The 27691-nt window shown below is 55.3% G+C and overlaps 1 protein-coding gene across 2 annotated transcripts in view; it reads right to left on the reverse strand.

Annotated features, from left to right (window-relative positions):
- Window positions 1-2431: 2431 nt before the first annotated feature.
- The window catches only part of DICER1 (dicer 1, ribonuclease III), a 32157-nt gene continuing 6897 nt past the window's right edge, over window positions 2432-27691 (reverse strand). For both annotated transcript variants that reach the window (XM_032965026.2, XM_032965025.2), the window contains exons 4-28: window positions 26564-26694; window positions 25965-26099; window positions 25322-25488; window positions 24646-24811; window positions 21841-22254; window positions 21045-21304; window positions 20623-20755; window positions 19850-20092; window positions 18755-18942; window positions 18454-18586; window positions 17980-18055; window positions 17249-17388; window positions 16186-16365; window positions 15674-15887; window positions 14806-14959; window positions 13971-14153; window positions 13208-13313; window positions 12571-12746; window positions 10995-12180; window positions 10447-10617; window positions 8212-9622; window positions 6880-7148; window positions 5924-6089; window positions 5270-5345; window positions 2432-4766 (exon numbers count right to left, since the gene is read on the reverse strand). In XM_032965026.2, coding sequence (XP_032820917.2) covers window positions 4598-4766; window positions 5270-5345; window positions 5924-6089; window positions 6880-7148; window positions 8212-9622; window positions 10447-10617; window positions 10995-12180; window positions 12571-12746; window positions 13208-13313; window positions 13971-14153; window positions 14806-14959; window positions 15674-15887; window positions 16186-16365; window positions 17249-17388; window positions 17980-18055; window positions 18454-18586; window positions 18755-18942; window positions 19850-20092; window positions 20623-20755; window positions 21045-21304; window positions 21841-22254; window positions 24646-24811; window positions 25322-25488; window positions 25965-26099; window positions 26564-26694 — 6647 coding nt within the window. In that variant the 3' untranslated portion in view covers window positions 2432-4597. The remainder of the gene's footprint in view (window positions 4767-5269; window positions 5346-5923; window positions 6090-6879; window positions 7149-8211; window positions 9623-10446; window positions 10618-10994; window positions 12181-12570; window positions 12747-13207; window positions 13314-13970; window positions 14154-14805; window positions 14960-15673; window positions 15888-16185; window positions 16366-17248; window positions 17389-17979; window positions 18056-18453; window positions 18587-18754; window positions 18943-19849; window positions 20093-20622; window positions 20756-21044; window positions 21305-21840; window positions 22255-24645; window positions 24812-25321; window positions 25489-25964; window positions 26100-26563; window positions 26695-27691) is intronic.

Here is a 27691-nt window from a genome sequence, read left to right on the forward strand (position 1 = left end):
CTACCTCGTCGTTCTTTGTTGACCTCGCGTCTTCCTTGGACCTCCTCACGGAAACCCCCAGGGAGCGTCGCGGGCAACCTGGGCGGAAGCACCCCGGGCGACACACCGCACAGCACGAGGTCCGCACCCATCATCCCCCCCCCCCTCCCCACGAGATTACAAACGGCGTCAACTCAGAGCCAGGATGGCACGACGCCTGGTCACACCGCGGTACACGTGAAGCTACGCGCGGCAGTGGTTGGGGGGTGGGGAACGGGTTAGACGCGAGACAGCCGCGACAAGTCTGCGCGCACGTCGCTTTACCGATACTGCTGCTGCTGCTGTGGGCGTCCTGCTCTAGACGCCTGACACGCGGCGGTCAGAGCCGTGTGTCGCTGGCACGGGGGGGGGGGGGGCGGGGCTTGATCGTAAACACTGGGACCGGGACAACTCCATCCCCTTCCCACCTCCCCCATCCCGCCACCCGTCCCTCACGCCCCTGCATCGTAGCGCCATCTCCAGGGGCGAGAGCGGCTCAAGGACGAGCCGAGCCGAGACGCGAACGACCGCCGTTATTAAATAAGAACTTCATCGGCGAAACCTGACCCGAACAAAAAAAAAACACACACACATTCTGAAATACATAGTGCAATTGTTGTTGTCATTTGTATTTTTTTGTCTTCTGTTAAGTTTGCTGTCACCCGGGACAAAGCGTTTGTTATTCATCAGTTTCATCCTGGGGCTACTCGAGACGTTTCTGCAAAACGATTTCCATTCCCCGAGTCTGCCCTATTTGTTTAAAATACTTGTGATTTCCCCCTCCCCCCTCCTCCCAACACCCCCCCCCCACACACCGCTTACTCGCCCACCCCACTCCGTCTCCCAGTTCCATGTCCCCCTCCCTACAAACGCGTGCGCACCCACACGCTTGCATCCAGTTATTCAGTAATACGATAGAAAAACGATACGTGTCTAAAAAATAGGTAGATGTGTTTCAATGCAGCATTTGACAGAAGGTGAACCACGAGAGCACCAGGCCCCGACCCCGAACATTTCAACAACAAAAAAACCTCGCAAAAATATCGTTCGGAGCTTCGCCTGGACACAGAATGCAGCATCTTATGGGCCCGCGTGTGTGCACGAGTGATTTCAATAATATCACTATATATAGAGCTATGTACATAACAATGTTTATACAGTAAATCTGTCTAACGCAAGTGTGTAAGCCTGAAATCTGACCAAGAAAAGCTCACCACCAGCCACCCTCTTGAGAGCGGGGGGGGGGGGGGGGGTGGCACTCAAAGGGCACGAGCGCCAAACTGGGGGTGAGACGCTTCTAAAAAGTCTGTCACGATAAAGAGAATATGCGCTGGTGATTTGAATTCCCAAATCTTGGATAGGACCAAGAACTTAGTCCACACCCCCCCCCCCCACGACACCTACGACCAGCTGGTAAACGGACAACGCATCGATCGGGCTTCTCACCAGCAGCATTCCAGATCTGCTTCTGCACCTGCTGAGGTATAAAGATGCCACGAGGCCCAATGGGGCATTCTTAAATTAAGCATACATCATCATTATCGTCGCCGCATTGTCCTCCAGTGCTAAGAACGTTCACGACCGGTGAATGTTTTTGTAAAGACTTTTTGTTGTTAAGATTGGAAAAAAAGACATCTTAGGACAACTCAGGCCCCTCCGTCACGACGGCGTAAACAAAGCGAGCGACGACCGTGAGCTCGCCAACCCAGCCATGCAGCCGCGATCTCGGAATCCCCGACGGACATGGCTCGGAACCCACGATACCGAGGACGGCCCGGCTCGTGCGTAAATGAGCGTCGCTTCGGCCGCTCGGCTCCAGGTGGGAGCGGCACAGCTGCGGAGACACCACAAACTGGGCGGTTCACGTGCACTCCGGCGAAAGGAATCGCTGCGATGAGGTAGTAAATGTTGGAAACCATCAATGCCTCCCTCCTCAGGTACCTACCCCCCCCCCCCCCAACTAACCGGTCCACCCACGCACCGACGCGATATGTCGACAGCTCGCACCTCACCGTCGCGCAGGACCGCAGGGCAAAGGTGCCCTACCGCCACTGACCGCAGGGGGGGGGGGTGGGGGTGAGGGTGAGGGTGGAGCGCCGGCAACATCCAGCGCAGGGGCAGCAGTGGCAGCTCCGCGCCGGCGATATGCGAGCTGACAGAAAAAAAAAAACTGTCCCACTACACCGGGCCCCGTCCACCTGCCACTCGTGAAACGGCACCACGGACAGCGAAACACAAAAGCCCATTAAATAATAAGACGAAAGAAACACAACGCGCGCAATGAGTGCAAAAACTTAAATCGTGTAAAGCTTACGCTTCTCTAGTTTTGTCTGAAGTGTCGCTACTAAGGCATTTTTTTTCCCCGACCGTGCCCCGAGGTGGGTGGTGATAAAATTCCAAACGGGATATTTCCCCCCCCCCCCCCCTCTAAGTGAATTTAAGAACGTAGGAAATATAAGAACGAGCCGATTTGAAGATGCGGGCAAGCGCAAGCCACGTGCACGTGCGTAGGCCGATTTTTCCGGTGACCTTGTTGAACCTCGTTGCGAGCTCGTTACTCGCCCGTGGAGCGGAGCTAACAGATTTACCGAACAGCCCATTAAGTTGGCGATAAATCGGTGAGAAAAATAATTACTTTCGCGCATGTGAAAAATAAATTGTTTACGTGCACACAGATTTCCAATTACAGTATATTTCAGTTTGAGGAAAGAAAATGCATATATTAACTTTAAATTACGAGAAAGATTTGTTTTTAACAAAATCAGTGTAGCATATTGTACAAGTTGAGTCGCCTGATAAAAGTGAAAAGATTTGAACAAAAGCGCCGTATTGTTTTCCCCATGACATATTGCACGCACGGTACTGGTACACCAGGGCGTAAAAGGGAGCATTGGTCTGGGCCCAGGTCGTGCCCCGTCGCTGCGTACGAGCCAGCTTGCATTACAAGTTGCGGTCCTTTCCGACAATCAGTTGCAGGACATTATCCGTTAACAAACCAAAAGGGATACAACAGCGAAAAAGCGAACTTCGTTGCCTCCCCATGGCCATGCGTAGCCACACACGGGAGCCTGACAAACCTGCTTCGCGAACGCCCGAAGACAGAGGGGGTTTCATAGCGAAACTTCTCAGAGCACCCCACCCCCCCCCCCCGAATTGTGGAATGTCGACTTCCCAGCGCCGCCACTACGTCAAATGCAAGTGCAATGGGTCACAGAGGAACGAGGATGACACCTGATGCCAAAGAACCTCGGGATTGAAAACCATTCGCGTGACGGCATTCGCGGGGCCACCGTTATCGTTTGGCAAGGAGCAAAAATAACATCGGACTGTCGTGGGGGCCCCCGTGTGTGTGTGAATCCCAAAAAAAAATCGTCTCTTTAGCCCCCTTCCCCCTCATCCCCATTTCCAACAATTCCAACCACCGCGGCCCCTGAATGACCACCACCAACTCCTGCATGTGGTGCCGCCGTCCACCCGTCGCGACGTCACACCGGCCAGACCTAGCATTCTCCACTCGACCGGAACACGGACACGATCGCGACACAGCCCGACGCACCGGGCGCAGTTCCGCATCGTACGCCGTCGCTCGGCAACTTCACCCGCGTCCCTCTCCGTTTCTGTAGAACCCACAGCGTGTGCACGTGCATGCCGGTTTTAACCTTTGATCCAACACGGGAGACCGCTACTTGCCATCGCTACCGAGATGACGGGAGCGTGGTATGGACGTGGGAAGGCTGCGTTGGCCTTAATGAGGGTAGAGTAAGCAGTTGAAGGATGTCCCCTCCAGTTTAGATGATGTGGAGTCTGGTGTCAAGCCTGCACCGTAAAAGAAAAACATTCCAAGAGGCTCAGGAGCTGTTCTGCTTTTCACAAAATTGCGGGTCAACTGCCCGGGCATCAGCAAACAGGAGATATGGTGAGAGAAGACTTGCAACTCTACCGACAATAAAAATGTATCTGGTGTTGTAGATAACCACTTTAAGCTGTGCGTTCCTGACTGACTGACAAGCCAGAAGCTTCGTTAAGGAGTACAAAAAATACAAAACAAAATCACAAATCGGGGGATGCTCCAGTGACGTCACTGCAGTGAAATTGCATTCAAAAGTATGGGATGAATGCCGCCGTTACACCCGATTATTTACTTATTTAGCATTGTGCATTTGCGCCAAGCCGGGCAGCGGGGTCCATCCTCGGAACCACCGCTTGGCTTGGTCACGACAACCCGAGCTGTAACCACGACGACAGATCTGGTCGTCGCGCAAGCTCCACCTGTTGCAGAATTTGCTGCACACAGTAGGCCTAGGCCGGTTCGGAAATCTCGGCCAGCAGGGCCCAGCCACCAATTGACGAAGCTTCACAAACTCACGCTTGGAGGACAGCTCAAAACACACGGCTTAGGCACACAGCTCAAGGACGACCGCCGCAACTCGTCTGTTTTGGCAAGCGGGCAGCTAGCTGGCAGTGACTCCCTTTAACCTGGCAAGTGGGGAGCAGGAAATCTCCATCAACTTGGGCATGGGGTGGGGGGGAACGAGGAGGCAGCGAGAGCCTGGAAGGATGACAGGTGGCTGGTGGGGAATCAGAAGGCTGGCTGCCCTTGCGGGAGGTTGGCCTTGAGGCTGCGTAGCGCACGGCGTGCCGCCGCGGACTTGGCGATGCGGTAGCTCCGGCCGACGCCTTTGAACTTGCCCTTGCCCACGACCTCAACCGTGACGCGCACCTTCCCGTCGAACGTCCGCTCCGCCGGGCTGCTCGGCACGCGAGGGGGGCAACAAACACGGACGACGTTCAGTTTAGCGGCGGCTGTGCGGTCGTTCACACGCGAGGAACGAAACGGTAAATATTAGGAGTGCAACAAGATCTTGAATAAGTTCCTTTTGAGTGCAATGCAATATTTCATAAAGCTTCATGCAAGCTTCGGTCATCCTTGCAGTGGCTTTTGGCTGCAAGCCATCGAACAAAGGCGGTCACTGCAGCGCGTGCTTTCAGATGCGCTTCTGCGGACGTCTGGAATGCCCTTCCTTCCGATATTAGGAAGCCACTGGAACTATGCACTTTTAAATCTAGATTGAAAACTCGTTTCTTAAGAACTCCTTTCTGTGTTTAGTTTGTTGTCCTTCCCCCGCACCTCCAGTTAGCACGGTTTTGGCTAAGTATGATGCGAAAGAAATGCAACATACGTGCATATTAAAACTTTGGGTTTTGTACGGATCAATACTGATGATGCCAGTGGGCGCGCGTGCACACAAACCTGAATTTGGCCGTCTCAGGCTCCATCTCCAGGAGCTCCCGCACTGGGGAGCGTGGGACATTCGCCGAGAACTTCTCTGCAAGTACGAACAACAGGAAACAAAAACGGAAGCATTAGAAACTACAATGGGAAAGCCTTCAGTAAACAGCAATAACAATAATAATAACCGGGTTCAACGCAGGTTAGATTCAGCAGCTTTCTTGTCAAGTGAAAAACCCATTGCACCGCAACGTTTGTGACTATGGGTGGCTGATACCCGAGGTTGAGGAGGCTACAAAAAACCTCTACCTCAGGCTTTCCAACCTCAGGTGACACGTGCAGGTGGATTCGTTGACGATTGGAATGCGATGGCAACAAGTGGTGACGATGATTTTTGACGACGACGGAGTTTACAATGACGACGACAATAACAACGATGACAAAACGAAACCACCCGCACACATCACGCAAAACTGGGCATCCCAGGGCCCAGTTTATAGGCTCCTCTGCAACCCTGCCCCCACCCGCTCCTAGACGACACGTCAGCAGGCTGGATCAACGACGATCGGCAAGAACTGCGGTGCGGTAGGAGTGCGGCCAAGAGAGGTGGAAGGGGGTGTGGGCGAGCAAAGCGGTGGGCGAGCGGGGTGGGGGGCAGGGTGTGGATGGGTGTACCGATGAGCGGCCGCATCATGGGGTAGTAGACACGCCACACGGTCTCCAGCGACATGCCGCTGTCCATGTAGATGGCTCCAGCGAGCGACTCGAAGATGTCGCCCATGGCCTTTGGCACCTCGATGTCCTCCTCCTTCTCGTCATCGTCCTCCTCTGAGCGCCGAAGCTGGGGGAGACGGAGAGCACGACGCGAGTCCCCGTCAACGCCTCAAATCTTTCATCATCAGTTGCGTCCCTTTCTTATCGAACGCTGGGGCGTTTTTCATCGCGAGCTCTCGAGCGCAGTTTAGCTTTAACATCCGTTGCGTACGCTTCTCCATACGGTAACGTGCTCAACGTTGGTACTTGATCTGCAATCAATTTCTCACCGAGCTGTTATCTCAAACACCGCTTTGTGTCCGTGCCCCGAGACGCGCTGCGTTGGAAGCACGGTTTAAAAAAAACGCTGGCATTGGCCGCAGTGACCAGTTTATGAATTCCTACAGTGACGAAAGCTTGAAGTCAAGATTTAATGATGATATTTTAGTGATTTCATAATGTGCAATGTAATGAGGTACTGCGGTGTCCTTGTGAGGTCTGCGCTTTGCCGCCTTGACAAAGCTTCCATTTGGTGTTGCCGAATCGGCAGAAATCTTATGTACATGTGCAATTTGTACTTAAATACTCCATTTATATATATTTATTTTTAGCAACTTGCTTACCTTTTCTCTATTTTTCCACTCTCCATATCATCCTTTGTATTGTTTGTTGACGTAACTCGCTCACCTACCCCGACTGAACGTGTGTAAAAAAAAGAGCTTCATAGCTCATCGGATTCCTCCAGTCTAAAGAATAATAATTCTCATTCTGATACGGATATTTAACCTCAAAAAAGCCTGCAAAGCGAACGATCGATCGATCGATCGAGCGAGCGAAGCCAAGCCAAGCCAAGCGAGCCAAGCAAAGGGCGGCGTTACCGTCGAGTCCATGCCCTGCATCTCGTCCTTCTCGGCCTGGAAGCGGACAAAGTCGTCGATGACAAGGAAGAGCTCCGGCGACACGGCCTTGAAGAACTTGTGGAAGTCGTGCTTGACGGCGAGCGAGGCGAAGATGGTGTTGTTGACGAGCGCCGAGCGCAGGTCGGTGAGCACTCCCGGCGAGTGCTGCCGTGGGTCCTCGTAGAGGTGCTTCGTGATCAGGTAGTCGAGGATCGCGTCGCCCAGGAACTCCAGACGCTGGTAGCAGTCTGGGGGGGGGGGGGGCGACACGCGGCACGCAACAATGCCGGCCGTTTCAAATTATCGCGGCTCGGATTCGGGGATTGGAGGAACCCCCCCCCCGCCCTCCCCCCCCGTTTATCCAATCGGAGCGAGGAGAGGCGGTCGTCGGACGGCGTGAAGGAACAGAGTCCCGGAGCCGGCACCGGGTCAGATTCGGCGTTTAAGTCGCCCCGTGATTAAACCGGCTTCTCAAGTGCAAGCGAGTTGATGGGTCTCAAGCGAACGCACACAAAAACCGTCACATTAAGTTTCATTCCGCACGTAACTCTGGCCGACTTACAGCCGTGAGAATTAACAAAATATTTGTTTTGACGCTCATCCGACGAAACATTACGAGTTGCAGAGCAGTTGGGAAAGAGGTGACTCTGTGATATCCGCTTCCGTGGGATGTTGTGCGACATGCAAGGGTTCCAATGCTCTACGAGCAAAGTGGCACCTACACTTCATGACACCAATCAGACCACAATCAGGATGGGGTGGAGCGGGCGGGGGAGGGAAAGAATCTTAAAAATGCAACCCAAATAAAAATAATAAACTCCTTAAAAAAAGGTTTTATTAACAACTTTGTTTAACTCAATGTCGAGAAGTACGTCAATGATGCGGCGCCTGCTCCCACATCAACGCTTACCTGAATTAATTCATTAATTACTTCATCAATTAATCTTCAATGTACAACTTTTGTTTGTGTGGAGTGAGGGTGGCCGTAACTCGTTCACACGGAGCAGGCGCGCCTGAGACACGCGGCGCCCGAGACACGCGGGGACTGAGAAGCGTGGCGACTGAGACACGTGGCGACTGAGACACGTGGCGACTGAGACACGTGGTGCCCGAGACACGTGGCGCCTGCTTCTTGGGCGAGGAGATTCGAGAGTTCAGGGACCGCGGCGTTTTTTACCTACACAAATATATATAAATAATAAGGCGTCCATACAAAATGTAAATTGCTTTAAAGTAGCGAATTCATTGATTAATTGATGTCGTTAAGTGAAGTATGAAAGTGTGCCAACCGTCGGAGAACGGTCCCCGTACCCGTGATGGTGTTGTAGTAGTAGGAAGCGTGCGTGAAGGCCTGCAGCAAATAGGCCTTGTTGGAGAAGCAGTAGCTTATCTTCGACTCGAAGCCGGAATACCCGGAGATGAGGCGCTCGAGGATCTGCATTGCGTCCGGCCTGTGGAACATGCAGCGCGGCGGGATGGCAAGAAAGCTGTACTCCTGCTTCCTCTCGCAATCAGCGCTTTCCTCTTTCGTTCTCTCCGCGGTCGCACCGGCACATTCGCTCGGCACCGCCGTACCGGCACATTCGCCTGGCACCGCTGCATCGGCACCTGTGCCGGTGCTGCGCCGGTCGTCAGCAGGAGCCGCCGCCGCATCGCGTTCGCCGACTGCAGGGCTCGGCTCCTCTTTCCGCGGCGTTTCAACAGCTTCTGCCATCGCCTTGTTATTATTGTCACATGCGGGGGAGTCTGGAGCTAAACTCGCATCGGCGTTGTTGATAAGAGACAAGCTGGACAGTGCCCGGACGACGGATTTTTCCGGCTGCGCTTCCGAGCCAAAGCCCTCGGTCGGGCAGATTCTGTCAGAGGCTTCCACGACTGCCACCGGCCACGGCGGGTCGACGCCCCGTCCGCGGCGGGCCACGACGGAGAGGCCCGTCTCACCCTTGTTCTTTGGCGGCAGCACCCGGAGGCCCATGGAGCAGAGGAAGAGCTGCGCCGCCCTCTCTCCGCAGCTCGTCAGGTAGCAGCCCAGCAGCGCCTCGACACAGTCGGCAACGCTCTTGTCGGCGATGCACTGCTCCGTGTGCAGGTCGTACGAGATCGACGGCCTGCCCAGGGCCCCGCCGACGGCCCCGGCAGAGGCCGGTTGTCCTTCCCCCGCGGGGCCCGTTCCTCCGGCCGCGCCAGCCCCCCCGCTTTCCTCCGCCGGGTTCCACACGCCCACCACGAAGTCGTCGTCGCCGTTGCCCGCCGCCTTGCTCGGGTCGAGGTAGCACATGGCGTCCCACGAGCTATAGTCGGTCCACTCGCCGCCAGACGGCGTCATCGTGGCGTCGTGACCGCAGCCGCCGCCGACACCGCCGCGGCCGCCACCGGTGAGGCCGGCGCCGGCATCGCGAGGCAGGGCCCCAATGCGATTCGCGGCCCACGGGACCGAGCCGCTGGTTCCCACACCGGCGATCTTCTTCTTGAAGGCGCCCGAGCGGATGAGCATGCTGTCGATGAAGCGGATCTGCTCCTGGTCGTACTCGTCTGAGTCGTTCTCCGAGTCGTCCACGACGGCGGCGGCGGGCACGGCGGGCACGGCGGCACCGGGAAGGGGGTCGTCATCCGAGGGCGGCCTCCACACGAGGGCCTCGTTGAACTCCGGGTCGTCCTCGTCGCCCGATGAGGGGTCCGTTTTGTCGGCCGCCGAGTTCTTGCTGCTGCTGGTACTGCCGGTCTGCGGGCAGAGGGGCCAACACATGCTCGTGTGACGTGCATGCGCGACATGCGTGGCATGCGTGACGTGCATGCGCGACATGCGCGACGTGCGCACATAGGTCACCGTCATGAGTCACCTCTCAGCCATGGTGGCGAGATGTTAACTACCTCGCCTGGTACACAGGAGGTCGTGGGTTCGACCCAGACCCTGACGCCTGTATATTTGGAGTTTGCATGTGCTCCCCGTATTCACGTTTAAGTACATGCATTTTGAGTATTTGATACATTTCCGCATATACATCTGCATAATCAACTTCGTTGAGCTATCGTTTGTGGCCAGGTTGCCTCAAAAAAAGACATATATAGGTCAGTGGGCCTTCATTGGTAAAATAAAGTTTTATAGTTTCTAGCCTGGCAGGTTTGGGGTTGACACAACTATCTACGAGATTTATCAACTCCTGCCGCCGCAAAGTGCTGGATCGAAGGCCTGTGCACCACGGCTGTCCAAATACAAAACCAAACGCAATCAAAGATTACGATGGAGTGACGGTGCAGGACGTCAGTGCAGTATGCTACGAACCAGCCAACCTGAGTTCGATTCCTGGCCGCAGCCAATACCAGCGGAGAGCAATATCTCAACTGGTCCTGGACAACCCACTTCACCATCCCGCACACCCTGACCAGCGTGCGAACGTCATCCAAAATTTGTTTTATCGGGGTGCGACCCCGTATCCGAAACGCACAGGTCGCAGGCCCGTCCATCCAGCAGCGGATAGACAAAAAGGGCCGTACATTTCATTTCGCGCAACTTAAAACAAAACCAAAAAAAAGCCTCTCTCGGACCTGGGCAACGTCAGCGTCGTTGGCCGCGTCGCCATCCCCCAGGTGGCTCTTCTCCTGGTTCACGACGTAGCCCGGAGGGAGCCAGTTGACGGGCGGGTCGAAGATGGACACCACCATCCTGTTGGGCAGGCCCTTTTTCTTGCCCAGACGGTACAGGTTGCAGTTGCTCACCTGTGGACACGCACGTGGGGCCCACGAGGTCACCGAGGAAGCAGGGCCAACGTCTCGGCAAGCGGTGAGGTACAGACACAACAACTTGCTTGCAGAACAAGGGTTGGGGGGTGCTCCCTATTAAAGGGAGCACTAAAGAACACTCCCCCCCAACCCCGCTTTGGAGGATATTTATGGTCAGAATCAGAATCTTTATTTAGACTGGAGGAACACAATGAGCTATGAAGCTCTTTTTCCATAGATTATCCAGTAGACATGTGTGGTCAACTCGTCCACACTGGCCAGACGTCATGGAAGCACCCACTACCTTTTATCCCACCGATCATGCGCGCGTGTGTGCGTGCAGAAGCTCAGTGGCTCCACACGCCGAGAGGCACCTTCTTGCTGCGCATGTAGGAGAGGCGGCCCTCGTGCGCGTCCGGGTAGGTGCAGAAGAGGTATGTGGTGATGGCGTGCTTCAGGAACGAGTCTCCCAGCATCTCCAGCCGCTCCAGGTTGAACCCGTCACTCGCGTTGGACAGCGTGAGCGCCTGCAGCACCAGCCCCGGGTTCGGCCCCACGGCTGACGCCACCACCGAGGAGGGCGCAAGCTCGCCGGCCAGCTCCCCGGCCAGCTCGCCACAGCCCGAGCCGCCGTCCTCCTCGTGGATGCTGCTGCTGGTGCTGCTGCCGCTGTCGCTACCCTCGCAGCCCAAAACCTTGCCGGCCCGAGTCACCGCCGCGACGTTGTTGCTCGGGGCTTCTCTCGCAATGATGGCGGGAATCTGGTTTTCGTTTCTTCTGTGATTTGTAGTGTCCGATGGCTGCTTCCCGAGGCTGTTGGACAACGCTGGGTCGAAAGTAACGTTGAGTTTGTTGAGATTTCGGATAGCGGTTTCCGCCGCCGCGAGGCTATTGTTGCCCTGCGACTCTGCCACCTCCGATTTGACGTTACGCGCGGCGCAACGCAGGCCTCGTTCGATCAATTCTATCGTCGCTTCCGATCGTTCCGAACCGACGAAAATCGGGCTGTCGGACGGCGAGCGGCCGCCCTCCGTGTGCTCAAGGTCTCCCCGTTCTCCCACAGCCGCGTCCGGGCTCTTCAGGCCGGAGGAGCCGGGCGGGGGCGCAGGTCGAGAGGTAGCGAGACAGTCGTTTGTGCCATCCGAATGACCGGCGCTCTCCAGCGAGGGTTCCGGCCAATTATTCATCTCTGGCGTGGCGCTAGGCGGCTGCACGGCGGTCGCATCACGAGGAGAGGGGGGAGGTGCTGAGGTAGATTGCAGTACTGCATTCTTATTGGCATCGAACGCTGGCAGTGACGTTTGCTGGCAATTACAGTTTTCCGCAGACCCACGCTCGTGTTTCAATACGTTTAGTGCAAGTTGCCCCGCGGGCGCGCTAGCTGCGTCGCTCGCCTCAAGCCCGGCTCCCGCCGCCGGTGAAGTGCAAAGGTCGTGTCGGGGGTCGCGTGCCGCGTCGCCTTCGTCGCTGTCCGTTCCATCCTCGGCGGCAACGATCGCGGCGGCGTTCGGCTTTTTCACGTCGATGGATTTCCGCCACCCGAAGTCCAGGTTCGGGTACCTGCGTGACATGGCGCGGGGCAGCACAGCGGCGATCATTAACGCGCGAGCGGGGCGAGGCTCCGCGCTGCTCACAGCATGGTGGGCATTGCGCGAGCGGCGGAGGAACAAACGGGAACTGCACGAGGACGTGTCGGTGGGGGAAATATAGGCGATGATGCGTACAATTGTAAGCATTAAATCCCATAACTTATCAGGGTAAAACAAAAGAAAAAAATGATAACCGCATTGGGAGGAAGGCACAAATATAAAAGTCGCAGTAATGGTTTCATGTGTCCCCCGACCACCTCCGCCCTAGCCACTAAAGGTTGCTACAATCAACACAAATCCTTATCCTGCTGGCACCTTATACGACGGAAGATGGGTGTAAACAATAATTTATTGGCGTCACCTGAAGGAGGTGGGCAGAGCGTGCAACCCCACGCCCGTCTCGCTGGCGATGAGCGCCCTCAGCTCCTCGGCCGTGAGCAGGCAGTGCAGGCGGTACAGGATGCTCGGCAGGCACACTGCCTTGCGCCACATGGACGCCGGGATCGGGTGGATGGCGCACAGCTCCGGCACCAGGATCTGGAGAGCACGAGGCACAAAGCCGAGTGAGACAGCTCATGATGATGCTGCTGCTTCTGCTGCGTAGTGGATAGATCACGGCCGAGTACGATTATGATGATGATGAAAACGACGACGTCACAACACATGGTGCATGCTGGGAGATTGCACGACAGCTATATCACACCACACGATAATTGCAGCTAAGATGATCGTGGCGACGAAGTGGTAGGCCTCGCATGGGCGCGGAGCCATTTGACACAATGTCTCGTGCCGTATCTGGAGCGCACGCACGGCCTATAGCTTCCCCACCGCTGGCACAGAGGAACAAGACGACATTCATTCGTTGCTCACTCACTCACAACGCACACCGCATGCTACCAGACGTCAAACAGCATTACAACACCGAGTTGTATGTCAGCCAACGTTCTAAGTGAATGTCACCGTTCTCTGCAGTGTGGATGTGTTTCCGGCGAGCGTACCTGCTTGTTCTGCAGGCTCTCCCACTTGGCCTTGCGTTTTTCCGCACTGCTCAAGGGCAAAGCCTTCCCCTTCTGGTTCAAGTGTCGGGGCGTGAGCAGGTTCAGCCTGTGCAAACGGGGAAGCAAAAGCACCAAGCTGTTTGAATGTGTCACTGGCAAGCATGAGAGAGAGAGGAAGAGCACGTAAGCTACCCAGCCATCACCAGGATTATTCAACTTTCCACTGTGCAACCGAGCCACACCGGCACCTTGCCGAGCCAGTCCCTTGCGGCTCAAAGAAGCATCAGGTTCTTTTTCCACTGCAGAACCAGAGTCGTGCCAGCGATGCCACAAGTAATACAAGTGCAAACAAGTCGACGTGCCACATTCAAGCATCCCGACTGACGCGACACATTAGATGAAAATGACGAACCCCCATCCATGGCCCTGCATGGCACCACGCCATATTCACATGTCTCGTGCGGCCAGAGGTTTGCAGCCATATCCTCTCAGGCTCGACACATGGCCAAAATAAAATAAAAAACTTTTCCACTGCAGAACCTGAACCGTGCCGCTGAACGAGTCGTGCCAGTATTATCAACGGTCTGGTTTTCGGATCAGCATGGAAAAAAAGCCAGCAGATAACCAGCCGTGCCACTGAGGGTTCCGCGTTAGCAAAGCTCGGACGTGGCATTGGAAAAGATCGACCGAGAGCACACCGGGCTGGGCAGCAACAACAACTTCCATATATACAAGGCGCTAAAATCACACTCGGGGGGTGCACCTGGAGGACGTGTGGTCGACATCGAGCAGCGGCTGGTTCAGGTTGGTGAGGTCCAGGTTGTACTTGGTCTTGTAGTACTCGGCGAAGGTCTGGTACTCGGGCGAGGGGAACTTGCTGAGCGGCGTCAGGTCCGTGTACACGTCCGCAACGTAGAAGCGGTGCGGCTGGTCGAAGTTCCGGTATCTGTAGAAGCGACAAAAAAAAATGTCTCCCTTCCATTGTCCAATTTTGATCGTACAAGAATTTGCGATGCTGCCACCGAAAACCCATGAATGACAAATTAAAAAAAGTTATAAGCTACATACAGCAACATCTCATATTTGACAGCAAATGACCATCAACACTGTGGCACGCGACAGTGATCATAACGAATGTGGTGAATGTTTTATTTACGGATCGTGCAAAATCAAAGTTAAATGATGGTGATCTAGGCCTCATTTTCGATTTTTTTTTTTCCCCCAATGAATCTCAAAATCGGGAGCGGATCTCCCTCCAGCTAAAACAGCTGTGTTGGTGTAACAGGCACGGGGACATTCAGCACAGCCCGACAAAGTCACTTGAACGCTTAAAGCATTGCAGAAAACCAGCGCTCGTGCCGTGATCACAGCCAAAGCCACTTAATTGGAAGTCACCGGAGCTACGAACCTTTAAATCAAGACTGAAAACTGATTCCTTTAGAACTGCTTTGCGTTTAGTTTGTTTGTCCTCCTGCCGCACCTCCGATTAGCACAGTTGGCTGCTTACAGTGCGAAAGAAGTTCGACATATGTACATACAAAGCAAAGCGGGAAGGGAAGAGTTAAGCAGCGTCGGCAACGTCAGCGGGTGGCGGTTACCGCGGGATGATGACGGCGTCCTGGTAGTCGGGCAGCAGGAACGAGAAGGGGTGCTCGTGCGAGTACTGCTTGGCGGGGATCCCGGTCCGCGCCTCCGACAGCTCGATCTCCTCCATGAACCCAAAGTCGATGTCCAGGTCACCGCCTGCGTGCACTGGCGGCAGGGCAAGAGAGGATAGAGACTAAGGCTAAGGTTTCCCCATATAGCTTGAACAGACTTTTGGGACAGGTGCTGCTAGTGAGTAGCACCTATGAAGGCCGGCACGGCACACGAGAGGGTGGGTGGCCGAAGACCCAGGACAGAATCATATAGCCACCACCGTTATTATGTCATGAGCAGGAATGGAGTTTGTAGTGCTGCGCGCTATGAACCGATGACTACCGCCTCCTCCCACTAGCCTCCACCCACACAGACCCAGTGGTCTCACGCCTGGATGTCAATGTTTCTCAACATTTACACGATTACCGATCGCTTCTAGTTATATGTTAATTAGCAGGCGGACAATAATTATTTCTAGATAATGGGGAGGAGTGTCGGCTAGAGGTAGCGTGCCCAACAGGATGTCCACCCCGTAGGTGTGTACGTGCGACACAGTTCGGCATAACTCTGTTGACAATGAGCAACAGTTTGGGGTGCGTCTACAACTCTTCGGACAATCTTAGAATCCCGGAGAGTACGATTATACACGATGACGTCGACGATAACAAGATCATCAAGGACGATGATTAACACGCAACGACGGTGATGACGACGATCATGACGACAATGTTGGCACAATGACGACGATGATCGTGACGATGCCAGTGATAACCCCACGCACAACTACGATGAACACATGACGATGGCGGCGGAGAGCGAGCGGGGTACCGGTGTCGAGGGGCAGCACGCAGTAGGCCGCCTCGGCCAGCGCCGGCTGGAACTCCAGGTCGGGCTTCTCAAGGCGCAGGATGTGCGAGAAGATATACTGGTGGAAGCGCGTCACCAGCGCCAGCTGCTCCTCCGTCAGCTGGAAGCACGAGCGGCAGAGGCGGATGTCCACCGTCACCTCTCCCGAGCGCGTGTACACGGGGAAGCACGGGATCTGCGGGACGAGGAGGCACGCCAAGGAGACGGGGCAACGTGAGAAAAGACACGAGGCGTCTGCGATAAGCCGTTTCTTTTGGAGACAAACGTATATCGCAGAACTACTTCCGAGATCCCTTCGAATGAACTCGCACAGCAACGGGAAAAGGTGGGCACACGGTAGCACTTTCCCCCCCCCCCCGGCTCCGTGCCACCTTAAGTAACGATCGCCGCGTAACAGTCAAGCAGGCGAATCGGAGGGAACGCGAGCGATGCCCGCGCGTCCCCACCCCACCTCGCGTGCCCTGCGGCGCTACCTGTGGAATGCGCTTGGCGGTGAGGATGCCGAAGCAGCGCGCCGTGTCCTCGGGCGGGTACAGCCTCCGGCGGCGGAAGTTGAGCTCATCCGGTAGCGGTGTGCTCAGCACCATGCCCACCACGTACAGGAAGCAGGGGCTGCCAGGACGCGGGTAGCTGCTGTTCAGACACTCCGGGATCTGTGGGTGGCCGCGGAGTAGTATTATTATTTTTTGTTATGCACGTTTACCCAAGAGAGCTGTACTGAGTTTCAAGACTGGTCGTCATGAGGGTCCTGCCAAGTTTTGGCAGTCTGGGGGTGATCTTGCTATGTGTAATGCCAGTTGAGTAATTTTTTTTTTTAGAATTGGGATGTTTGGCCAATACCAGCTTCATCGTTATGTAACATTAGCTATGGGATGAAATGGAAGAACCCGGAAGAAAACCACGCAAAAAAGGGGAACAACGTACAAACGCTGCACAGTTAGGCAGCCAAGTAGGGAATTTAACCCAGGTGCTTCTTGCTTTGAGGCACAAGCGTTACCACTGAACCACCCTGCTGCCCAAACATCATGAGCTGCAATGATCAGTTGAGACCACCGCCAGCAAGTCCCCCTTCCAGCCACGACGTGTCCTGGCCAAGCCCCTCACTTTCTCGAACAGCTCATGCGATGTTTATAACTCGCGTTCCACTTATTGGCTGTCCATGTAATCCCACCGCAGGCGGATGGCCGAAGAGACCTGCCGAAAGGCTTGCAAAACAAATGTAAATGTTGATGCGAGAAAATGAGAGCACCTCGCAGAGCAAATGGCATCAAAGGGAACGCGTTCACCGCATTCCATACAAGCAATAAGTACATAGCTTCAGAACTTTTAGTGAACACGCACACTGCATCCTTGCGTACACAGCTTTATTGGCGATTTTTGGAGGATTTATTTATTTTGTATTTTAAAAAATTCGGGTAGCCGTCTGGCTTACCCCGGAATGCAGGATTACCCGAGTTCACCGTCGCCGTAAATCCGAAGCGCGTACGCCGCCCAACGAGCGCAACCATGGTCCCCGAGCGCCAACGCGGCACATACCGTCTTGGTGTAGCACTGGCGGCGCTTGGTGGAGCCAGGCCGGCCAGGGACCCCCGTCTCCTCTTCGTCGTGCAAGTCCAGCTCCTCCTCGTACTTCACCGTCTCCTTGCCGACGGGAAGCAGGTGGTCGTCCAACTCACCTGGAAGTACGCGCGGTCGGGGGAGACGCACCGGGACGCTGCCGCGACCGTCGCAAACGCGACTCCTATTCCTACTCAACCGTTCTGTTTGCATCTGTGTCAGCGGCGTAGTGCGAATGCCTTGTGTCCTGGTGCAAAAACTGAAATGAGGCTGGCCCGTCTATTATCCTGGTGCCTGCGCCCCTCTGGGTTGTGGGCCCCAGTGCAGTTGCACCGCCTGCATACCTGCCAGCTACGCCACTGTTCTACGTATGTAAAGGATGGGGGATAGTAGTTTCACTCTGTGTATTCATCGTTTAACCCGGAGCAGCAGGGCAATGGTTAGCATACCGAGCTACACACCCAGCCATCTGAATTAAATTCCAAGCCATTCCTAACATCATCAGTGGCGAGTGACCTCTAAATGGGCCCTCGGTATCCACCGTCCTTCATAAATCCGTACTAACCAGTGTGAAGTATAGCCAAACAACCCCAATGATCGACAGAGCGTGGGGAGGCCCTCGTCCAGCAGATTGATCATAAGCTCTGTATCATCAGCAATGGTATAAACACGACGATAAGTACCAGACGCAGTGTGCGTGGTGCAGCTACCTGCTTTGTGCAGCCGCTCGCAACACAGCAATGCCACGGCCTTCTCCGCCAGCCTCCTGGTGGACATGCAGGGTCCCTACGAAAAATGAGAGATCCCCACCGTGTAACATTAACAACACTTTTGGGGCAAGTGCTGTTAGTGGGCAACTATGAAGGCCGTCACATGCACACCCAGAGCTCACACACGAGCGCACGATGCATTGCCATAATTTTTATTTTATAAAGTGAGAAGGCCAAGATAATATTAACTGTAAATAAAGTCAAGGTGCAGCCCTGCAATTACTTGCTCGCGCAAATGCTGGTGGCAGGGCCTCAACTAGAAGGGGCTCTCTAGAGCCCCTCTTCTCTAGACGAGACTTCAGAAACTTTTACCTGTAAAATAAAAAAATCCCCTAAATCGTAACTACGTCCCACGTTAACGTTAAGTGAGGATGTTGAACCCTGGTTGGGGGCGGAGGGGGGGGGGGGACGCACCACCACGGGGTCCCTGAGCGGGCAATTGATTGGCAGGTGGAGCATGGAGCAGAACGTTCCGTCCAGCAGCTCCAACGTCTTGCACTTGGGCGCCAGGTGGGTGAAGGGGTCGCTTGGCAGTTTGGCACAGTAGCTGGAATAGGGAGCGACACAACAGGGAATCCGAGCCGTTAGTTCACGGGAAAATGAACGTGAAACGCACACGTTGGGGGATAGACACGCGCGCACACACACGGGACACGTTTGCGCACAGACGCAGCAAAGGAAGGTTGGTGACACTGCGGGCGGTGTAGTCGCCCACCGGTTGACGAGTCCGATGGCCGAGTTGAGGGTCACGGAAGCGCCGCTCTCGTCCTGCCGCGGTGCATAGGCGGGCAGCAGGTCCTCCTGGCAGCTCACCACCAAGGCGTCTACCTCGCCACCGCCGACAATGCCGCCACCGCCGCATTCCACTGCCTCGGGGCACTTGGAACACTTGCTGCGCAGGATCTGCAGAAGCACACCGATCACAATTCAGAATTGCACAGAAAAACCCGTTTTTCGCCAATTGCCCAGTGAGTTTGCAAGGGAGATGCGCGCTATCGACGACGACATCCAAGTGGCCCATACAGAGGGACAGGTAAAGTTTAAAAAGAATGCGAGGTGCAGTCCAAAGATAGTGCGCAAAGAACCAAAACGTACAATATTAACAATAAAAATTGGCATATTGACAAACAGACTAGTGGGGCCCACACAAGCATGTGCAGAGAGCACGAAGGTCAGGCTGCGGGGGAAGTCAATAACAGAGGTCATTGTGAGACTCGAACAGTAATTTCTCGTTGAACACGGTAGATGCGTTACGAAAAATTCCACGTTAAGCAAACACAATTTCCTCATAAATAATGTTACGATAAAGTTTGGTGAGATACGATGTACTACGTGCACACAGTAAGATGGCGGGAAAATAACTGAGGGTACGTCACCGCGTTACTGTATCATTCCATGTACTGTACCGTACCACTCAGCCGCGCAGCTCAAGAAAGTAGTTCATCATCGACCACTCAAAAACGGCATGAAAACGGGTACCTTCCACGTAAAAAAAGATGCGTGTTCTGCGTTATAATGGTGCGAGTTCTGCGTTATAACGGTGCGTGTTCCGTGTTGTGCGGAAAAGTATTCCCTCATGGAAGAACCGCGTCGTAACGAAAAAGCGTTGCGTGAACACCACGCGTCAAAGCGAGGACTTGCTGTGCAGCACCTATTAACCCCACCGTGTAAACGGCAGGGCGATGCTTTAGCCACGCCAGACACCAGGCTACTCGCTCACGATGTGGATGGCGCAGATGCAAGGCTTTGGCCGCGTGAGAGCGATGGCTCGGGCGTGAGAGCCAGGCTTTGGAACGCGCCGTTTGCAAACCTTCTCGATGGCCTTGTAGGTGCACAGTTCGCGGTGGAAGGCAGGCATCCTCTGGGCGTCGGCCAGCATGACATAGTTGGAGACGGGTGCCTGGGCGCGGCCCTTGGACTGCACGTATGAGCGGTAGTCGGCGGGCGGATCAAATCGCACCACCAGGTTGCACTTGGGCAGGTCCACGCCCTCCTCCACCGCGCTCGTCGCCACCAGCAGGTTCGTCTCGTGCGCGCGGAACTTGCGCAGCACCTGCTTGCGCGAGGGAACGGCGAGCAAACGGGACGTGTCGGCGCCGAACTCCATGACGGAACGCCAGATGACGAAGCGCCAATGCCGCGTAAACTGCCGCTTCGCTCGGTCGTGCTCGGGGCAGGGTGTCAACAATCCGTCGCGATCATCATCAAGAACGATAAACCCATCTGGCCACTGGCAGAGGAACGCCTCCTCCCAATCCGTCAGGACAAGCAACACGTGGACTACAGAATACAAGTGCGGGTTAAAAATATAATTTACACGGTCAAGAAGGACGTGTCACTTAAAGAAGGGACGATGGCCGGTGGTCTAAACGGATGTCGGAGCGGCAGCCGAGGGAGGGAACGCGCAACAAAATCAGCTCATGTGCAGGTGCTCGGTAGGCTGTTGTTATCGCAGGACCGCGAGACGGAAACGGTTTGGGGAGGCTTTCAACCGGCAGTGGATTGATCACGACGAGGTGCCGTCACGCGTCCGAAAGGGCACGGGTGCTGCGCCGGGCGAGGCGCTCACCCAGCAGCGCTCACCTCCTCCTGCTTGCGGAACTCGGCCTCGTTGTGCCGGCTGCGCGGCTGGTTCTTGCCGATGCCGTGCCCCGTGATGAAGTTACTGCTGATGTAGGCCAGCTCGGGGTCCTGCTTGCCCGCCTCCTTGATCAGCCTGCGCCCAGGATCGAAAATCACGGCGGCCACAATGACATCCCTTCACCCTCCAAGGCAGGAAACCTCCCGGCAACCCATGCCCAGTGTGATGCGGCTGATGATAATGACGTCCGCAAGCACCGTTGGTCACGTCCAGTGGCACACCTGGGAGAGGAGGCGCGACTGTTTGGTCTAAATATTTTCGCGTTACCTGCCGAGTCGTACGATCAAACAGCTCGATGAAAGAGTGACCGACTGAGCTCAGTCTCCTGACTCGACACGTTGCTGAACCACACGTCGCAGCTCACCGGTTGAGCACCACCGCCATGTAGCGCCGCTCCACGAACACGATGCCACACAGGATGTTGGTGAACGGCGATGGGAAGTTGGAGTCGCCGGCGTCTCGCTCGTCAGCACCGCCGGCGTCCTCGTCCGGCCGCCCCGCTTCCTCCTCCTCCTCCTCTTCTTCCTCCTCCTCCTCATCCTCCGACGAGTCGCTCCACGACACATAGGTGGCCTGCCCGCGGTTGTTGTACCACTCGTCACTCTGGTAGCAGTAGCCCTGGGCCTGCGTGGGCCCAAGAAGCAGAAACAGACCTCGGATAAATTTCCAACCAGCGGTGACTGCCCTCCACGAGCTTCAGCTCTAGGTATCGATGACCACCTGTGGAGTTTTATTCATTAGTCTGGTCTTTCAATAAGTCAGGTTGATTAAGCAATCGAAGCAGTCGAACCTTTAGTCGATAAATATTAAACATTGGTGCGAGTGGCAAGCATATCCCCTCATCCCCTCCTCATGATTAACGGGCCAGTGAATTAAATGCATCTTTTAATATGATATAGTCAACTCCCATATTTGCTCTTCCTCAGTGCACTGGAACCTCTCATAACGTTGCTAAATTATCCGAGTCTGCGTCTACATTTAGACTTGGTTAATCTCGTCACAGTCGTAGCCATCGTCGAGTTCACTTTGTCATCGCTGACTAAGAGAGTGGACAGAGGTGTGGCAGAGAGGGAGTGGCGAGAAGCGGGAGGGTTGGCGATCATTACCGTCGCAAATTTCCCCAACAACAACAACACTGAACGCGGCCGTGAACCTCGTACCCCGACGGCTTGCGGCCTCTCCAGTGGCCGGTACTCGCGCAGCACCTCCAGGAGCCGCACCACCTTCGGTGTGACGTACGGTGGTCCCAGCGGCGCCGGCAGGGAGCCTGCCCCGCCGGCGGCGGCCGGCAGACGGCCCTCGCACATGGCGTGCAGCCGGCGCAGCTGCGTGTCGGCCAGCAGGATGAGGCGGCGCCGCAGCTGCTGCTGCGCGCCCTGAGCGGCCGGCGCGGGCGGGCTGCCGTCGCCGAGGCACGGCAAAGCCTCCAGCGCGGAGCCGTCGGGCGAGACGGCGCTGATGGAGGCGGTGTCGTGCCGCGCCTGCCGTTGGAGCTCGCGCACCATGAGGCCAGCGGCCTTGTCGGCGCACCAGGGGCCCAGCAGCGTGAGCACCGTGTGGCACTCCGACAGGATCTGTGCGCACGGAGGGGAGGTCACACGCTGGGTTTGTCGCCAACTACAGGCGACCCCCGCACCTACGACCTAAGTCAAACCCTTATTTACCATCGGCGCAATGTTACACATTGGGGTTCCATTCCTGGAAACCCATTGCATACCAAAAAAATACCAGACATAGCGAAGAAAATCTACAAATAAGTGAAGAGCGCTGAGAAAGAGATGCTGCGTTCGCTCTAGGTGCAGCTGCAGATAGGCCTTGGCAAGGTAAAGTAATTTACCCTTTTAACCGGGTAAAAGATTAAAGGTAAAAGGTGTCGACCAAGGCAAAGGGGTAAGGTAAAGGGTAGGGTAAAGGTAGCGCGGAAGAATTACCCGGTAGGGAAAGGTAGCGCGAAGTATTACCCGGTAAATACCCTGTTTACCGCTCGCCATTAGCTCCGTGGCGCAGTCTGTGGCCTCCATTTGAAATTGGAATCATTGATGTGGGACCAGATGGAGACGGACCACGTCCTTGAGGTAGAGGATGAGGTCGAGGATGCCAGCAACGGCATTTCCGGGGTCGCTGCGAACAGCAATCGAAAGAGGCAGTGGCGTGCGTTCCCATGGGAGCACACGCACGGTTGGACGGCGGGTGATCCCCGTGTGCAGCAAGGAAAGCGGCAGTGCGTGGACTGCCGCAAGTGGTTTTCCTCCCGCACGAACGCGTCGGGGTGGAAAGCCCCACCTCAAGAAGCACAAAATGATTGCCCCAGGCAAACGAGGTCGGGACGTCGGCGTCGGCGAGCCGCCTAATGCAGCAAACGCTGAGCCGGCCAGCAATCCCGGATCGCCTCCTGGTCAACTTTGAGAACGCGATGGTTGATTTTGGTATCCAATGTGCAATCTCTTTGCGAGCCGCCGGCAGCGACAAGTTCAAGACCTTGGTCCACACACTGACGCAGGGATACGAGGGCCCGTCGACCCGCACCGTCATTTGCAGGATTGTCGAGCTTCACGCCATCATGCTGCCCATCGTCGGGGCGTTCTTCTCCAACCTGGACGTCGCCATCTCGTTCACCGTCGATGGGTGGTTGAACCGCAACTTGAAGGGATTTTGGATGGTCACGGTGCACTGGATTGACACCAAATCTGGTGCGTCGAAATCCTTGCTGCCGACGATCCTCGATGTGCAGTCCGGAAGGGGTGCTGGCAAGCGCATTGGCACCACTCTGTTTGAGCAACTCCAAAGCCTCGGGCGCAATGTCTCGACCAAGCTGCTCGCTGTCACCAGCAACAATGGACCCGATGAGATCAGTGCTGTCAAGACGTTGTTTCGCCCTGGTCAACGCGGACACCGGATATGAGCAGCTGCGGGGCTTGCCACCATATTCGCTGCGTTAGCACCTTCATTGACGTAATGCAGTGGTGGTCTCCCCGCAAAGAGCTGCTCCCCGCCCCACTGCAAGATGGCCTGCGACCACTTGGGAGCGCCGGCGACGTCAACTCCCTGCGAACGCGTGAATAGCGGAGCCGGGCGGGAGTTCACGCGCGTTTGCCAGTCGCTGTCGTCGACGCTCTTCATCCAGTCCATGTGCTTGCGCTCGTGGATCGCGGCCGGCTGCCTGGAGGTCCCCCGTCTAACCGGGCCGGAGCGGCGCAGGATCTTATTGCCCGTCGTTCGTCCGAGGACGACGGCAATGACGAACTTGATCAGGTTGTTGACGAGATCGTCATCGACCAAGATGACTGGGACGAGGAGGTTATGGAGGACGGTGTCGTCGACAGCCTCAACGCCCGATTCGAGAGTATTCTATATAAATAAAGCGCTCTACCTACCATTTACCTGTTAAAAAACCTTTTTGATGTGTAGTATCCCGGTCATTACCCTTTAATCGGGAAATTTGTATGGAGTAAGGGTAAAAGGTAGGGGAAAGGTAAGCTCGTTGCTTTTTAACTTTTACCTTACCTTGCTAAAGGGTAAAAGGTAAGGGTAGAGTGATTGTATTGTGGTAAGGTAAAAGGCAGGGTAAAGGTAGTCTCGCTGTTTTTACCTTTTACCTTACTTTGCCACGGACAAGCTGCAGACTGTCGGGCTATACTGTACATACGCATACGGCAGAATAGCACAGCAGCGCCATCTGGCGACGAGTCTGCGCATTACTTGTGCAGACTCAGCGGCAATCGACTCGGCGTCGATAGCAGTCGTTAGTATAAGAAAGGTCTTCAAAGCGGGGGGGGGGTCGCAAGTCGAGCCGTCGTAAGTTGGGGGTCACCTGTACCACGCAACCGCTCGACGTCCGATCGCAACCATCTCACGCACGCTGGCACCGGGGACAACATTTCACGACGCGCCTCCACAGCTCGCCACCAGCACCCCCCCATCCCCCACCCCCTCCCCCATCGGAGTGGCGCCCAACGACTACCAACCTGCAGCGGTAGCGCCCGGGGGTCCCGCTCGCCTTGTTCGTTGGTGGCGCAGTCTGCGACGAAGGCGATGGCGTCCTCCAGCTGACGGCGCAGGTCTGCGTAGAGCCCGATGGCGTCCGCGTACTCCTCACACTCCAGCACCACCTCGTGGGGCTGCGATGAGTACCTAGGACGGGCGGGCGCCGGCAACCACACGTTACAGCCCCCCGTGCAGCTAAGGCGGCGTGCTTGACTGCGACTTTTTATATTTTTTAAGTATTTTTAACGCCTGCCTGCTTGTCCGTCTGTCCGTCTGTAACATGGGGTTCCGAATTAGCATTTATAAAGTTCAACCAATCTAAATGAAGTTTTAGCATGAAGTTGCGTCCCTTTTAGGGACTTGCTCTATGTACGTAAATTTATCAATGGGGGGCAGGGCAGTAAGCAGGACAACCATGGTGGGGAGAGGGTGGGGGGAGGGCAGTATGTATGTGGAACTTCTTTCGCACCGTACGTAGCCAACCATGCTCATCACTAATCAGTACATGTGGCACAATAGTAAGCACATGGAGGAATGACAAGCATGGGTAGATGCAGTAGAGGGGGTGGGGGATGGTGCGATACTCAGCGCAGGGACCCTCGGAGCCACAGTGGGCGAGGTTCGTTCGCAGGAGGTCATGGCGACGGTGGCACTCACCGGTCGAGCACCACGAGGTCGGTGGCTGTCTCGGCGCTGCTCTGCAGGGTCCGCTCCAGCTGCTGGATGCGGCGCTGGAGGCTACCGGGGCGGCACTCGCCGTCCAAGATGGCGGCCGTCAGGCCCAGGATGCGAGGCCGCTCCGACTCAGGCTGCGCGCAGTAGAGCTGTCGGCGGCGGCGATAGGGAAGGAGGGAGGGAGGGAGCGAGGGAGCGAGGGATCGATGGATCAAGGGAGCGAGGGAGGGGAGGGAGCATCGTCATGGTCGGCAGCGTAAATGGGGAAAAATTCACAGTGGAGGTTGTGGGGTTTGTAAGCAGGGACGAGTGTCTGTGTAAGTGAGACTGCGACTGTGGAGCAGTAGTGTAGCGGTTAGCGAGCTGCACTACAAACCAGGCGACACGAGTTCGATTCCCGCGCATGGCCAACACCAGTGACAGTTATCTGAACCGGTCCTGGGCCTCCCCTAAGTTGGCTCAGCCTCTAAATAGGTACCTGGTGCGATGTGTAATCATCGCCACTCACGAGACTGCTATGTAAATTTAGCAGTGGACTGATCACGAATAATGATGATGACATAGACAACAACGATGACAATGGTGATGATGATGATGATAATGGTTATAATGACAGTGTCCGCACCTGCATGATGTGCCTGTAGGGATGCTCGGTGAGGGCGTGGTGACACTCGTCGATCACCAGCAGGTTGATGCGGGAAAACGGCACCAACTGGCAGTGGAGGGCCTCCAGAAACACGGCGCACGTCATCACCAGAACCTGCGGTGGAAGAGCACGGCGCAGCCGCAGAGCCAACGTCGCGCGGTCACGGAGTTCTCGACTCGGTAAAACGATGCATCACGGGCAATGAACCGAGATAAATTTTATCGCTCAAGTTTAGTTTTTGCTCTAAATTCTCCCCGCAAATTTATTGTTCAATTGCGCTGATTGGCCCATGAAGAAATCACGTGGAATGCATGCGTCAAATTTCATTACGACTTGGACACTAAGCAGGCTTGAACCTAGATAGCGCTCAGATTGGATGACCTCCAAGTGCATCAGGTCACCGTGGGAGACTGCGGCTGCTACCAGAGAGCAATGCAGAAAAACCCACCATTGTGCCGTACATTTACGCTCACCGACATTAAACAAACCTGCTTTTCATCAGCATAGTGAAGTTACGGTCAGATAGATAGTGGCTAATGATGATGATGATGATTTGCATAACGATGATGACGACAAACCTGGTGCAGCGCAAGCTCCTTGCGCCACCTCGAGTCGTCCCAGGCGTCCAGGCACTCGCGGCTCGTGCACTCCCCCACCGTCAGGTCCGAGTGCGTGCGGATGGCCGCCGCCTGCTCCGCCATGCACGCTTCTGAAGATCAGCGGCGCATGGCAGGCATGAAAACGCCGCACCATCAAACCACGGACCCACGTAACTTCGCGCTGCCCCAAATGTGTATTTGACAGCGGTTGAGTCAGAAGTATCCCCAACACTCCGACGAAGCAACCGAAATGCTAAAGCACTCAGAACTGATCCCTAATAGTAGCTCTCCATTTGCCAGATTAAATCATCACCGATCCGTCGATAAAAAAAAACAACAAATAGGTCTCCTCACATATCCATCTCTCCACATTTTAAATGCATAATTCAGCAGCATTGATTCAAGACAAGCAAATGTGGACCAGCTTTGACACCCAGTGTCTCATCAGCAGAGCCAGGCTTGTTTGAATCAATGCTGGCGAACCGCCAATATTACAGGCAAGGACCTTCTCTCTGTTTACAACATGGGTCCTCGTTCGATTTCAGTAAAATTAAGCTGGCAATACATGTGTAGAGGAGTAAAATGGGGACGTGACGTCATGTGTGCCGTCCAGTGCGATGACGTCACGGAACGTGGCAACATGCGCACGGGGGGGCTCGATGACGTCATGTCTCGTCTAGTATTTAAGGGGGACCCCGTGACGAAAGCGGGGTCACTGTGGGAACGGGTAGAGTGAGAAGGGTGGAGAGGGAACCAGGGGTAGAGAGGGATCGACGAGAGGCAGGAGTGAAGCCGGTGGTAGCCGTAGGAGGTGCTGCTCTTCCCGGTCAGTGGGGTTGGCAAGTGCCCCCATCCGACTCGAGGGAGAGAGACCGGAGCTAGCCGGGCTGGACCAGGACTTAGTGTAGGACCCCTAACCCCTGGGAAGTTGTCCCACCCTTTGTGCTATTGTAACATACTTAATAAACCTTTGGCGAAAGCCCTTACCTTCAAGCCGTCTCCGAGTCGTCGTCAGGAACTCCTCAACACATGCACCAAATAAGGTACCCAAGAACCACTTATTTTCAATTCATATATTATATGATCATTTGCCTAGAACCTAATTAC

This window comes from Petromyzon marinus, chromosome 33 (assembly GCF_048934315.1).
Source record: "Petromyzon marinus isolate PM22_M1 ecotype Great Lakes invasive population chromosome 33, UKy_Petmar_22M1.pri1.0, whole genome shotgun sequence".
In the NCBI taxonomy this organism is placed as follows: domain Eukaryota; kingdom Metazoa; phylum Chordata; class Hyperoartia; order Petromyzontiformes; family Petromyzontidae; genus Petromyzon; species Petromyzon marinus.